This window comes from Culex quinquefasciatus, chromosome 3, assembly GCF_015732765.1.
Source record: "Culex quinquefasciatus strain JHB chromosome 3, VPISU_Cqui_1.0_pri_paternal, whole genome shotgun sequence".
In the NCBI taxonomy this organism is placed as follows: Eukaryota; Metazoa; Arthropoda; class Insecta; order Diptera; family Culicidae; genus Culex; species Culex quinquefasciatus.
The window spans coordinates 71,945,936-71,962,238 of NC_051863.1; the positions used below are offsets into that span (position 1 = coordinate 71,945,936).

The 16,303-nt window shown below is 36.7% G+C and overlaps 1 protein-coding gene across 1 annotated transcript in view; it reads left to right on the plus strand.

Moving 5' to 3' along the window:
• Positions 1-16,092, plus strand: part of LOC6044869 (heparan-sulfate 6-O-sulfotransferase 1) — a 56,016-nt gene extending 39,924 nt beyond the window's left edge. The window contains exons 4-5 of the mRNA XM_038262547.1: positions 3,116-3,515; positions 15,130-16,092. Of these exons, the coding sequence (XP_038118475.1) occupies positions 3,116-3,515; positions 15,130-15,277 (548 nt within the window). The 3' untranslated portion in view covers positions 15,278-16,092. The remainder of the gene's footprint in view (positions 1-3,115; positions 3,516-15,129) is intronic.
• Positions 16,093-16,303: the final 211 nt, after the last annotated feature.

Here is a 16,303-nt window from a genome sequence, read left to right on the forward strand (position 1 = left end):
ATATTTTGATTTTTTTTTTTTATAAAATTCCGATGCACAACACTGCAAAAACTTTTTTTTTCGCGAATTTTTTTTTTCAATACTTAGATATTTTGGAAACTAATGATCGGAAAACAACTGGAAAGGTGTATAATGCATTTTAAAATACTTCTTTCATTCAAATGTTGAAACCATGACTCTTAAATTCAATTTTTAAGGCGAGGGACATGAAGTTCAAAAAATATTTGCAGCGGCCTTATAGAATTAAATCATCAATAATAAATAATAAAAACTTCCTCGATTGAACTCCAAATTAAAAAAAAATCCTACATTAAGAAATCATGCAACAATTGCTAAAGCAAATTTTCAAAACAACCTATGAGGCATGGGTGTCCGATGCCGATAGGAACTTTTGAAATTTTTTTTTTAAATTGAACAAAAAATCAAGATGGGTGGAGTGGGGTCCGACAAAACGTGACGTACTTTTCAAGGGGGGGTCAGATTCAGCGTGAAAAAGTGTGACATAGGGGGGAGGTGTGGTTAATTTTGGCCGATTTTAGCGTGACATACTTTATGGATGACGCCTTGGGAGCAGATGGGAATCGAACCCAGAACCATTCGCTTACAAAGCAAACACCGTTACCTTTCGATACCCGGGCCTGAAATTGGTGAAAAAAAATGTTTTTCATACAAAAATTGCATTTTTTATATCGCTAATACCTTTTCAGGATCGAGTTTCGCAGATTTTAGGAGCGAGTCCACGAACAGGGCATACCCCTTTGTATGGGACGTCGTTTGGACCTCACCAATCTGCCTGAAATTTTCAGGGGTTGTTTGTACATATAAAACTAGCATCTGGCCAGAATATGAGCACTCTAGGTCAACGGGAAGTGGGGCAAATCGGGACACAAACTTTGAAGGTTCAAAAACGTCAAAAATTGTAAAAAGGCTGTAACTTGGGCAAAATTCAATTTAATTTCAAAATTCAAAATGCATCTGAAAGGGCTTAAAAAATGCAACAAAATGCAGGGTAGAGCATCCCAATTGGTAGAATCTAAAGGGAGTTTTTGGCATTTTAGTGAAAAAATAGCACAATTTTCAAACTCAAATAAAAAAGTGTTTCATCCAGATATCAACTCGGTTCGACCTGCAGCTTGTAGGGGACATCTGGGACTACCATCTTAGACTGAGAACGCTTTGGGTAAGGCAGTTTAACACATCAAATAGATACTTTTACATTTAGTGAATTTTTTGGCTGTAAATTTTTGCTCGGGGGACCCCTTAGATCCCATTTTCTGATAATAATTTTATCATATTCGTGTTCCTGAGACAATTTCACCATAGAAACATGCATGAAAATGTTTATTTTCATCCATTTTAACCCCATTTTTTGACGTTTTTGAACCTTCAAAGTTTGTGTCCCGATTTGCCCCACTTGCCGTTGACCTAGAGTGCTCAGTGGCCAGATTCTAGTTTTATATGTACAAACAACCCCTGAAAATTTCAGGCAGATTGGTGATGTCGATGCGAGATGGGTATGCTTTGCTCGTGGACTCGCTTTTAGATTTTAATTTCCAATAAGAATCTCACTTTTGAGACTGTTTGGATGGAAATAGCGTTCCGTGCAGATCAAACAATAAGAAAATTGTTATTTTTTTTCATGCATTTTTTTCGATTATTCCCATACAAACTTTACCCCCGAGTATCAATGGGTAAATGTTGACCAGTTTTGCTCATATTTGGCTCAGAGTCCTAAAATAGCTCGAGGGACAATATTCATCTTGTGGAGCGAGGTTTTGAGAAAAAGTCCCATATTATGGGCACCCTAATCTACACACATCCCCACAGACATTTGCTCAAAAAATGATTCTGAGTTGATTTGTAAACGTGAAAGTGTATATCAGTGAGGAAGGCAAAAAGTAAGATTTTACGAAAAAAAAAATCCGAATGATTCAAATGATGTTTTAATGAATCCGAATATACATAAAAATGATTTTAATCGCAGAGGACTGTACAAAAACTGGGGGTGACAAAACTTTGAAAATTCCCCTATGAGATCAAACCACCTTCAATGTTGTCGCAATTCATCTGTTCGACTTTCGAGATGGAAGGGATTCATGGTGTAAAAATTGGTTCGGGATGGTCCAATAGGGACGTGGCCTTACATCGTGCTGCCACCTGGTTTTTTTTTAAGCGCAAGAGTGGAAAAGTGCTGAGTCATCGTCTAAAAATAGACGGCGTCCTATCTCGCCCAGCAAAATGAAGTCGATAAAGTAGTCGGTTTCAATGAGAAAAAGTGGAAAACGTGGTCTAAAAATAGCGACGCCATCCCCCTATAAAAAACTTGCCAAGACGTGTAGGTTGTCGTGCAAATGGCACATTGGTACACATAATTTAATGACAAATAAAGCGTGTTTCATTCTGTACGCACATTCCCTAAAATAAAACAATCCTTTTTGCAAACAAAACAAAAAGCGAAAAGTGCACATTTTGCGAAATTAAAATTGAATTTCACCATTCATTAGATCACAACCGAATGATGAAATTGCGCCGATTGACAACCGCAAACAGGAGGGAGTGTGAGGGGAAGCTGGGTTGCATTTTGCCAGCACTCTAACCAGCCACACAGGAATCAATTAAATTATAGATTGGCATTGGCCATTTAATAGTGCAGTCCTCTCGGCTGTTGTTGCCATCGCTCGTCGTCGTCAACTGTTGCCCGGCTATCAACCAGTTTATAAACAATTCACTTAATTAATGTGTGCACGATCGACGCAATTCACAACCGACGCACGGCCCGCAAACGGCTGATGGTGGGGCAATGAGCCAGCCCGGGGTCGAGCCCTAACATCGAATCCCAGATATCATTGAATCTCGGAACACGACAATAGTACGTGTCAGTTGGAATCTAATTATGGACAGTCGACACTTTGCAATCTAGCGCAACCGTTGACAGTGAATGTTTCAATTTGGGTCCGCTCATTATTCGATGAAATTCGATGGAATGACTTTTAATGGACACTTTCGAACAATCCTAATTAGAATTGGCTGGAGTAGAATTTTGTAAAAAAATATATTTAATTAAATTAAAGCAAATTCATCTCGTTTTGACCAAACTCTCTACTTTTTCTTCCAGGTGAAAACTGGAACGGTGTCCATCTGGACCAGTTCGCCGGCTGCGAGAGCAACCTGGCCGCGAACCGGCAAACGCGCATGCTGGCCGACCTGGCCCTGGTCGGATGCTACAACAAAACGTACATGCCGTCCGCCGAGCGGGACCGGATCATGCTGGCCAGCGCCAAGCGCAACCTAGCGGCCATGTCCTACTTCGGCCTGACCGAGCACCAGAAGATCTCGCAGTACATTTTCGAGGAAACGTTCAATTTGCGGTTCGCGATACCGTTCGAGCAGCACAACAACACCGTCTCGACGAGCACCATGAACAACCTGACGCCGGACCAGCGGGCCCGGATTGATAAGCTAAACGCGCTCGACGTCGAGCTGTATGCATTCGCGAAAAAGTTAATGTTCCAAAGGTAAGAGGGGGACGATTTATCTCCTTGTTTGTATGAATGTGGTGGGTGGGTATTTTCGTCACTTGTGGACGATACTTTGCTGGACACCACCGTTAGAAGTGGGTCATTATGTGAACGCTTTAGAGTGGTTCATAATTGTGACTCAGTAGAACCAAGAGTTTACATATTATCATATCTTTCATGTTATTTCATGTGTACCAAATATTGAAAAGCGTGATAGAAAAAAAATGAGGATTTCTAGCAATTGACTCTAAGAAATAAAAACTAATACCACCAAAACAGCTCCTCAATATCATAACACCCGTCCATTGCTGGCCACATCCATCTCCATCGCACACCAGGGTAAAGAAAAGGATGACGTTCCACTTTTTAAAGGAATAAGGGAAATTCTTCAAAGAATCCACAACAAAGATCTACATAAATTTGTACAGTAATTTTTTCGGTAATTGGGCGTTGTTTAACTGGGCGCTCGATAACTAGCCCATATAAAAAGCAGACAAACGTCATAAAACCAACACAAACCTAAATGACCGAGGGGTTAATTGATGCAAAAATCATGTTCAAAAAATAAAACACACTTTTTTTATACTTCAATTTAATTTAAAGTCACAATTAAAGGAATATTAAAAGTAAGCATTATAAATACATGTGACCAGGGCTGTGGAGTCGGAGTCGGAGTCGGAGCCGGAGTCGGTGGAGTCGGGTCTTTTTGGGGACCTGGAGTCGGAGTCGGAGTCGGAGTCGTCAAAACTCGAACAGCTGGAGTCGGAGTTGGAGCCGGAGTCGGCTAAATTTTATGAGCTGGAGTCGGAGTCGGAGTCGGAGCCGAAGATTTCTGATAACCCGGAGTCGGAGTCGGAGCCGGAGTTATCTTAAATTCAACAAAAAATATGTTTTTTTTATTGTTCAGTATTTCCTATATAACAGCTTAATTTACAAAACAACTTATATTTTTAATTGATTTATCAGATGCCATTATGTATTTGAAGCTTTTTATTGTGATTGAAAAGCTCTAATTGTGTTATTACACTATAATCACTAAATGATAACCTCTTACCCAAGTATGTAGTATCATAATTCAAAAAAAATATTGGTTATGTAGTCAGACTATATTTATGTTCCCTTTCAATTCAAATTTGACCAAATTTCATCCAGTTATTTCTGAAAAAGTACACACAAAGTCATCTTTTACCCCGATAGCGAATGTCTTAGAGGTTTTTAGTTAAATAATTTTTTAAGGAAAAAATTACGAGGTACATAAAAAAATTATAAATAGTAATCACTGTTTTTGCAGATCGAAAAAGAGTCACTGACAGTTTAACTTTTGTAACAAATAATCAACGATAATAACAATCTCTTACTTGGAACTCAACATGCGCATTTTGTTTAAAACTGAGTACAAGAAAATCAAAGTGTTGCATTTAAAATAATTTAAACTAACAAAAATGTCAAAAGATGTTGCCGCAAATTTGAAATAATCATTGATAGTTGATGTTGATGTTGATTTTAGGTAAACTATTTTGATATCGTTGCAAATTATCGTTGAACAAATCTCAAGAATTCAGTACAAAAATGAACTAATAAAAAAATGTATAGAACAAAATATAGGATTTTAATTTATTTTTAAAATATTATAAATAAAAACACAGAATCAAAATATTATCAACTGGTACGAATTTTCTCATACTGTATGTCTTACGCCAATATGACGGAAGGTGATAATCATTGTAAATCAATGTACCTTAAAAAAAATTAAATATTTGTTACCTAAAAAATATTTTACTTGGGGATATTTGTTTTTTATAATATTTTTCATATATTTTGATGGAGGCGCAAGATCATTCGTTTCGTTTTTTTTGCAAGATCATCCATAAAGCTTCGTTTTAGGTGAAGATTCACGAAGAATCGTGCACCTCCTTTTAAAAGTATATAAAATTTGAATATTAAAATAAATTAAAAAATTCCAGGTTAAAATATTTGCCATGTCACAGATATTTGAAAAGAACATCTTAAGCTTCCTTTCCACAAAGAATTTGTTCAGATACATTGATTTGCAATAATAATCTCCTTCAGCCATGGCGTGATGGCCATGTACGTCTTAACAAAAAAATAAAGTTTCGTTTAAAATTGACATTTAAAAAACAAGGTGCCTGTCACTGTGCTTCCTAAAAATGTAAGCCTGAAAGTGAGCAAATTGAATTTTAATGTTTAATAGATCATTAAAGCCAGATTTCTTTTAGTTATTCATTCAAAAATAACAATTTATTATTTAAAATTATTAGCACTGAAAAAAATATTTTCAAATTTGAGGTTAAGCAAGTAAATCCAAATTTACTTACAAAACTGTTCTTTTCAAAATGCCTCTAAAACTGAAAATATTTTTTGATTTCTGTTTCCATAACGTATAAAACTTGTAACCTAAAAACTTTTTTCCGTTTATTTACTTTATTTTACTTAACTTATTTTCTTGAGAAAACATGACGCTTAAAGAGTATTTAAATAATCCTATTTATCAATGTTTGAAAAATAATTAACCAATAATAGTTAACTAACTTTTGAAACATTTAAAAACATGTGGAGTCGGAGTCGGAGTCGGAGCCAACCATTTGTTGAAAGCTGGAGTCGGAGTCGGAGTCGGAGTCGGCTAGAGTTGGTAGGCCGGAGTCGGAGTCGGAGTCGGAGGCAACCATTTGTTCATAGCCGGAGCCGGAGTCGGAGTCGGAGTCAGCTAATCTGAGAAAGCCGGAGTCGGAGTCGGAGTCGGAGTCGTTTGAAATATGACCCGACTCCGCAGCCCTGCATGTGACTGACTCTTATTTTTATATATCATCAGGAAAATATTATACATTGGTAATTTTTGGTTCAGCCTAGCAAGCGAGCAGCATTCGATAACTGGGCTACGTTCTCAGCCCAGTTACCGACAAGTACTGTATTGTAATTGCAAACATCTGGTGCCCTGTTGATATGTTTTTTGTTTGAGTTTTTTGAATCCGCAAATCGACTTTTTTGTGTTTATTTTTATTTGGTTACGACTCAGTAAATAAATTTTGTGTAAAATCGCATGTAAAAGCATGCACATCACCTTTGTGAGCAAAAGCATGTAATATTGCATGAGAAAACGTGTAAACAAAAAGCATGTACGCAAGAAAAAAAGATTTCGCACACCCCAAAAATAACATCAATCCAGTAATAATCATCTACAAATTACCAAGTCCGCGCCCTAACCCTCTCGGCTATTTTATCAATATAAAATTGTCCGGATAAACGCCGATGTAGCTGCATGTTCCCCATACACCGTATTACAGTAAATGCAGTATACGACGTACGAGAAACCTATTGCTACATTGGCGTTGAACCTAATTTTACTAAGATGTTGAGATAGTCGAGATAGTTGGGGCGCGGACTTGGTGATCTGGGGATGACTCTCGCCAGATTGGTGTTATTTTTGGAGTGTGTGAAATCTTTTTTTTTTTTCTTTCGTGCATGCCTTTTGTGTACACGTTTTCACATACAATATAACATGCTTTTTCTCACAAAGGTGATGTGTATGCTTTTACATGCGATTTTACCATCGGATACCCTATGTCAAAAAAAGCCATTTTGCATCATAAATTTTTCTTAACAAGTCTGCATACAATTTTGCGGCATGACCATACAAAATGGGCTTCTGCATTCTCAAAAACATATACCTTGAGATGGAATTTTGTGATCAATTTTATGTCTTCGATAAAATAATCAACAATATATTTTTTTGGGGAATTGGCTACACGGAATAATTTGGTTTGGTTTATTTCAGTTTTCATTACTAAAATTCTCAACGCACGTAATTTTTTAAATATATTTTAGGCCTTTACAAATATGTTTTGAAATTTATGTCCCTCGACTCTGGCTAAAGTTGAGAAGGCAAAAAATAGAAAAAAAGCATAAAAATTAAAATCACAAGCAATAATAAGTTTTGAATGAAAAAAGTGTTTTAAATTCATTTTACACTTGCTCTGTTGTTTTGCAATCATAAGTTTTCAAAAAATCCAAGTATTGACGAATGTTTTTTGACTAAAAATACTTTTGGCAGTGCTGTTCAACTGAATTTCACAAAAACTGAAAATATTTTGAAACGAATTTGAACATGTTTAAAATTTTAATAAATACAGGGAAATGTATTGTTTGCACATTTTTTTTATTTTTAATATTTCTGAAAACATTTTTTTGCCTTCGACAAAGTAAACTTTTTTTTGATAGTCGGATTTGTTGTAAACCAGACTATATGAATAACAACAATCATGCATACTGTTAATGAGATGTTATTCCCTTCTGCTCGTGATTGCCTTTAACATGAAAACGGTACTCACAATTGGGAAAAGTGTAAGGTTATATTGATTGCACTTTACTCTCTAAGATTTTTTTTACCGTACCCGTTTAAAACGTTTAGACGTTTTCTGTTTGAGTGTTCATTTAGTTTTTTTGCCTGTTTTTTCCAAAAAATGTTTTCGCAAAATTGTTGACAAATTACAAAAGATCATAGTACGTTTCATTCCGATGTGTCTTATTTGTAAGCACAAATTGATCTACAAAATATTAATTTATATAAATTGCTTTAGCTAATTTTGCGGGCTAGGAATGAGAAATATTCTAAAATCTGTAAGCCGAGAAGGGATTTTATGATCAATTTGGTGTCTTCGGGAAAGATTTACGTTATGATTTAAAAAAATCAGAAAAAGTAGGTGCACAAAAAAATGCGGACTATAAAGTGCAATTTTCGACACAATTTTAGTTTTTGGGCATAATAAAAAAATATAGTCAAACAAAAGTTCAAAAACCATTCAAATTTTTAGTCGAATATGACTCGAGAATTGAGAAAATTTCCTGTTTTTTTTTACAGTGTTGATCAGACTGTTAGTTGTTGAGATACAGCCTCTTTTTGTTTAACCCTCACGCCCTTGGTTACTCCAGAGCACCACTAATTTTTGTCTTCAAAATTAAATTTATCTACAACCATGCATTTTTTCAACCTGGTTACAGAATGTTAACTTATCACCATTAAAATTTCATCCAGTTTGGCCCAATCAGTTACGATTAATGGAGAAAAACGTAATAAATCTCGATTATGCTCTGGGCGGGAAGGGGTTAAATTTAGTAAATACTTATAAGTTTTTCTCAATTTCGATTTATTTTACCAAAAATCGATTTTTTTTAATTAATAATGATATTCCGGTGCCTGATTTTGCACCATACAAAACTTAAGCCTAAAAGATGCCTCTTCAGTCCGCTAAAACATATAAAAAAAATCGAAAATAATAAAATAGAAACGACTCGCACAAATACTCTTCAACATTTTCAAAATGTTGTTCAGTGTACATCTAAGAACCGATTTCATCCATGAAATCGTCAAAAATTGAGAATTGATATATTGGCAGTCCAAAACGTGAAAAAACATTGAGCAACCCAATTATGAATTATTAGAATTTTGAGAAACAAAAGCGACTCATGTTTGAGCAATTCTCTACGAAATCGGCTGATTTCGACCAATTTTCCTTTTATTTATTTTTTGATTTGACTAAAACTTTGTAAGGGCCTTCCCTATGACCATAGAAGCTATTTTGTGTCATTGGTTTACCTAAGGCTACCAACTGTACGGATTTTTTCCTTACCGTACGGATTTTCGACCCTCTCCGCGGATTTTAAACAGGCCGGAATTTTTGTACGGAATTTTTCGCATAGTACGGATTTGTACGGAATTTTAACAACTTTTTAAAAAATCCATTGCTTTTTTGATTGGGTCAAAGCTTTTGCTAATTAGATATTTTTATTTAACTGTCAGTTTGGGGTTTTCCTCAGTTCAAACTTGATTGTCAATAATTGTTCTTTTCAAATTCCTTACTAAACATATTTATCAAATAAAAGATCAAAAGGCTTTCTAAAGCTTTTGAAAACCTTGTGATGTGCTTGTATTTATAGGACCTTTCCAATAAAAACTCTAGAAAAAACTTGATATTTCATAAACTTTTAAACGTTTAACAAAAATATGTCTAATTCCCGAATTCCAAAATTATCTAAATAATTCCTTGACATTTTTTGTTATACCATGGTGTCATGTCGGTAAAGTATACGGATTTTTGCTCAGAAAGAGTTGGTAGCCTTAGGTAATTAGCAAAAGCTTTGACCCAATCAAAAAAGCAATGGATTTTTTTAAAAGTTGTTAAAATTCCGTACAAATAAGTACTATGCGAAAAATTCCGTACAAAAATTCCGGCCTGTTTAAAATCCGCGGAGAGGGTCGAAAATCCGTACGGTAAGGAAAAAATCCGTACAGTTGGTAGCCTTAGGTTTACCCATACAAGTCTCCATACAATTTTTGCTGCAGTCCTTACAAAAATGGTACGTAAATATTCAAACACCTGTAACTTTTGAGTGAATTTTCTGATCAATTTGGTGTCTTCGGAAAAGTTGTAGGTATTGTTGAGGACTATTGAGACAAAAATAGGTACATGGTAATTTTTTCACAAATAATCAGTTTCCAAAAATATGTATTTTTTGATTTCTAACTTGTTCGGGTCCATCATCCGACCCATCGTTGGTTAGGTCATCAAAAGACCTTTTCAACGAGCCTAAAATATTGAAGATCTGGCAACCCTGTCTCGAGGTATGGCCACTTAAGAGCGAGTTTTTCACCGATGTGAAACAGGTCGTATCGAGGTGCTCCGATTTGGATGAAACTTTCAGGGTTTGTTTGTCTATACATGAGATGAACTCATGTCAAATATGAGCCCTCTACGACAAAGGGAAGTGGGTTAAAACGGGCATTGAAGTTTGAGGTCCAAAACACATGAAAAATCTTTAAATTGCTCGCATTTCCGTAAAACTTCATCAATTTCAACTCTCTTAGATGCATTCGAATGGTCTTTTGAAGCCCTTCAAAATGTGCTATAGACATCCAGGATTGGTTTGACTTTTTCTCATAGCTTTTGCAAATTACTGTTGAAAATGGATTTTTTTAAAACCTTAATAACTTTTGGCAACAGCCTCCAACACCCATACTCCCATAGGTCAAAAGTTAGGGAATTTCATGGACTATACGGTATTAACTTTTTGGCCAATCGCAGTTTTTCTCATAGTTTTTCGATTTTTCTAGAACAAACATTTTACAACGTTAGTTTTTGCCCTGTAGGCCAAGAAGACGGCATTTTTTGGTCTCAATTTTGTCATATTCGGAATCCTCAGAAAATTTTACATTAGATTGAGGTGTTGGAATTTTGAGTTTGATTGGAAAAAATACCATTTAGAATTAATTAAAACATTTTTTAACAATTTGTTGGATTGGGGGTAAAACAGGATTTCGCCTACTTGATACAACATTTGACGTATTGATCATAGGGTAAATAAGATCTTTTTCTTTTTTCAATAATGTTTTATTTAATTATTTTTTAAATCAAAATTACAACTCCAATACTTCTAACTTACGTGAAATTGTCTGAGGATTCCGAATATGACAAAATTGAGAGCAAAAAATGCCGTCTTCTTGGCCTACAGGGCAAAAACTAACGTTGTAAAATGTTTGTTCTAGAAAAATCGTAAAACTTTGAGAAAAACTGCGATTGGCCAAAAAGTTAATACCGTATAGTCCATGAAATTCCCTAACTTTTGACCTATGGGAGTATGGGTGTTGGAGGCTGTTGCCAAAAGTTATTAAGGTTTTAAAAAAATCCATTTTCAACAGTAATTTGCAAAAGCTATGAGAAAAAGTCAAACCAATCCTGGATGTCTATAGCACATTTTGAAGGGCTTCAAAAGACCATTCGAATGCATCTAAGAGAGTTGAAATTGATGAAGTTTTATGGAAATGCGAGCAATTTTAAGATTTTTCATGTGTTTTGGACCTCAAACTTCAATGCCCGTTTTAACCCACTTCCCTTTGTCGTAGAGGGCTCATATTTGACATGAGTTCATCTCATGTATAGACAAACAAACCCTGAAAGTTTCATCCAAATCGGAGCACCTCGATACGACCTCTAGAACAAACCGAGCAGAATCTACAAATACTGCCTCTTAAGTGATATTTATGTACTTTTTTATTCCGGATCTAAAAAATAGATGAAATTTTTGTACAATGCCATCACATCAGCCATTTTTGGAAATAAGTGAGGAAGGCTCCAACCACGTAGGTGGATTAAGTTAGTTTTTAAGATATAGCTACCGGAAGTTTGATTTTAACGAAATATTTTCAGTTTTCCAATTTTTTAAAATGGTGACCATGAGTGACCATTTCGGAAAATATTTTTTTGGCCAAGAAAATTCTCTCAAAAGTTTCAGCTGTTTGAATATTTACGTACCATTTATGTATGGACATCTGCCAAAATTGTATGGAGACTTGTATGAGTGAACCTATGACACAAAATGGCTTCTTTGGTCATAGGGAAGGCCCCCACAAAGTTTGAGCCAAATCAAAAAAAAAAAAAAAATAAAATCCCTTTCCAACTTTGGTAGAGAGTTGTTCATTTATTGCTTGGTACTTTCGGTCCCTTCGTTTAATACATTACATTTTTTGTTTGCTTTTCAATTTGTTGTTTTCAACAGATTATAAACACAATAAAATTAAAACAATTAAATGTCTTCAGACATTCAAACAAACTACTTCAAGTGCAACCTTGAAATAGACAGAACCCTTGGTCCTAACAGACCACTCTAATGGCCACCACCATCGTCACACCACAGCTCAGCTGGAAGAAAGGTTGAGCCCCACCGCAGCGGCGGATGAAATACCCGCACAGCGAGCCGTTTGTATTCCGATGCTTTCTGCACCTTTGCTGAGCTGCTGCTGCTTTTGCGGTGCCGGTTATCAGATGGGAAAGCGGCCATTAATTGAAATTGGAAGAACTGTTTGGGGCTGGAGCGAAAGGGAGGGAAAACAGTGGAATTAATGTTAACTAGACACGCGATCGATTTGTTTGTAAGAATGGCGGTCGGTTATACAACCCCTCCTAGAGAGCTAGCTTTGTCTGTTTGGCATTCCTGGCCTGGCGGACACTGCTGGAGGTCGCCCCGTTCATTAGTGTCCTTAGATTAGAAGATGCAACGACGGCGGTACGGTGCACAGGTCTCGATAGGGGCGGTTGTAGGTTAAACGGCGCGTTGTGAGCCTTTTGTAAGGTAAAAAACATTTGTTATAATTGTAGTTCGTTATGAATAACAAATTGTTTTATGCTTAAACAATATGTGTCATCGCTTTGATTTCCTCGTTTTGTGAACGTAGTATATTTAGAAAAATGTTTTTGAACTAAAAAGTTAAAACTACTCTCAGATAATAAAATCAAGGAATTTGAAATGTCGTAAAATTAGTTCAATATCATTAATGAGCAATTTTCTCAGATTTCGGTCATTCGATTTTTTTTTTGTAATTTTGAATTAGGCTGAAACTTTTTTGGTGCCTTCGGTACGCCCAAAGAAGCCATTTTGCATCATTTGTTTGTCCATATAATTTTCCATACAAATCTGGCAGCTATACATACAAATAATATGTAAAATTACAAAAATCTGTATCTTTTGAAGGATTTCTTTGATCAATTTGGTGTCTTCGGAAAAGTTGTAGGTATGGATATTAGGGTGGGTACGGATTTTGAAAAGTTCTCAGATCAAGTTCTGGTGTGGTTCCCCTTGTAGGGCATACCCATAGGGACTCTCACGCCAAATTTCAGCTCATTTGGTTGAAAACTGGCTTGTCTCAAGCGAGTTCAAGTTTACATGGGATTAACCACGAGAAATTTTGAATTTTCGTTCATTCGCTCCTACAGGCCTGGGGGAAACATGTAGAAACTTCTAGGATGGCCAGAAATGAGCGGAATCATCTGGAGAACAACTTTCCCTAAGAGACCAGGTCGATTCGTTCAACCCCCGTCGAGCTCAACGGCAATACATCCGGGGTTTTCGGAACCAACGGTTTTCCCTAGAAAAGCAACACATTTTCCTTAGCATGCTATGAATGCTTGATGAACACCGCGATGCCACATGTCAAACAGCTACGAGAAAACTCAGTGAGAATTTTGGTCACATACATACATACACACACATACACACACACATACATTTGTTCAGTTTTCGATTCTGAGTAGATATGTATACATAAGGCTACCAACTGTACGGATTTTTTCCTTACCATACGGATTTTCGAACCTCTTCGCGGATTTTTAACAGGCCGGAATTTTTGTAGGGAATTTTACGCATAATACGGATTTGTACGGAATTTCAACAGCTTTTTAATCATTGAATTGCTTTTTTGATTTGGTCGAAGCTTTTGTTAACTATAAATTTTTATTTTTCTGTGAGTTTGATTTAAAAAGAGATAGTTTCCTCAATTCAAACTTGATTATCAATAATTCTAGAGTTTTTGAACTATTGTCTTTCATATTTTGATAGGACCTTTTTTTTTAAAGAAAAAAAAACTCCAGAATTGTTCTCTTAGAAATTCCTTACTAAATCTATTTATTCATTTCCTAAATTTCTAAAACTTGTGAAAACATTTGAACATTTGAATTAACAAATCTAGGTCCTATAAACTGTTGTTTTTCACATGTTATAGGACCTTTTCAATAAAAAAAAACTCTGGAAAAGTGTTCGTGAAAACACTAAGAACGATATTATTCTTAAAAGCAAACTTGACATTTCGTAAACTTTTAAACGTTTAGCAAAAAACAAAATAAAGAACATAATGATTTGATCAAATTACGGTTTAATTTATGAATACTTTTAAACGTGCAAGTCATAAGCACTCTGATAGCATTTTGTGAAATTTGTTAGCTGTAAAAACGGATGGGTCTCGTGGCGCAGGGGTAGCGGCTTCGGCTGCCGATCCCGATGATGCTATGAGACGCGGGTTCGATTCCCGCCTTATCCACTGAGCTTCTATCGGATGGTGAAGTAAAACGTCGGTCCCGGTTTCTCCTGTCTCGTCAGAGGCGCTGGAGCAGAAATCCCACGTTAGAGGAAGGCCATGCCCCGGGGGGCGTAGTGCCAATAGTTTCGTTTCGTTTTTAAAAACGACACAGTTTTGTATTTTTAATTCTCAAATTTATTAAATTTAATTTATCTAAATAATTCATGGACAATTTTTGTTACACCATGGTGTCATATCGGCAAAGTGTACGGATTTTTGCTCAGCAAGAGTTGGTAGCCTTATGTATACATGAAGGTGGGTCTAGGAGTTTTTAATAGAAAGTTCATTTTTAGAGCAGGATTATAGCCTTACCTCAGTGAGGAAGGCAGAACCATCCAAATTTTTGAATAACCGTAAAACTAATTTTTTGACAGACTGTATGTCATTAACGAACTGTTCGCTTTACCAGGAAATTATCTCTGCTTTCCAAAAAATATATTTCAGGACTGTAAATTTATACAAAAAAATTTCAAAGTTTATGCTCATACCACATGTGCAGAAGTTTTTTTTTATAGAATTTTGATGGAAATGACAATGCCCGGAATGGCTTTTCTCAAGAGAGCCGTTAATTATGAATTTTCCGAAGAAAAATAGGTACTTTTTTGTGGAACATTTAAATTTTGTTTGCCTTGATGATTTAACTTTTAAAACCTTTTATTTTCATTTCCTTTCTCTTCCTCTCTTTTTCAGATTCGAAAGACTAAAAGCCAAAGATAATGATTTTAACGTAAGATTTGCACACTTGGGCAACCTAGGAGTTAAGAACGGTGTGACCGAGTTCAACTGGGACAGCAACATCGACGAGGCGCCCAGCAGCAACAGCGGCGAGCACCACTGATACAGTGGCACCGGCGGCGACCCGTTCTGGGACAGCCGAAGGCCGAAGGCCGTCGTCGTCGTCGTCCCGCACAAACCACCTCCGTACCGTAAAACGTCGTTGCCATCGGCCGACGACCTCCATCGTCGCTCCCGCCGCCGTCACCACCGACTCCGACTTGTTCCTACGGACGTTCCCGCCGGTTCAACTCCTTCTTCTTCGACTTCATCCAACGGCAGCTCGGCCACCGTCGTCGACCACCGTAACAACCTGCTGTTGGCGGCTTCTTCCTTCATTACTAGTCCGAACCATCGTCATCCCCAAGGGAAGCACCAGCAGCAGCAACACCGGCGACGACCTCCGCAGGATCTTCAGCTCTCAACCAAGCAACAGATTACAATGCAAACGCTGCGCGACAGTCGGCAGTCTCCGGTGGCGGTGAAACCGGAAGTCGGCGGCGAACGCTACAACCGGAAGAAGAGCGATGCTGAATAGTCGTCGTCGTCGTCGGCCCTGTAGAGTCTCCTTCTTGTCTCGTCGTGTTAAGGCCATCACATGGCCCAAGTGTTGTTTGCATACTGATTGTAGCATTTTTTTTATGATTTTACTTTTTGGTTAAGTACTGGCGCAGAATGTGAATATTTTACCTTTAAAATAACAGTCTCACACTCACACCAACCAACAAACCAACCACATACCCACACACACAAACAACAAAATAAGGCAAGATTGTTTCATAGTAGTGTGTAAGAAAAATGAAGAAAAACAAAAGCATGAATAAAGCGAAATACACACACACCCCCGGGCGGAAAGTGTATTAAAACCATATTAGCATATTTCTTGTTGTTGCGTTTTGGCTGCTGTTGATGAAAGAAAACGCCACAATTAAAATTAAAAACAACACACCAGATGAATTCTAATGAGCAAAGCGAGCGAGAGTGGATAGAGAAAACAGGACAAAACTGTAAGGCGCGCGTGCAGATACTGCCATGGCTGTGTTACATGGAAGGACGACGCGTTGCATGCAACTTTTTTTTAACAGAATGT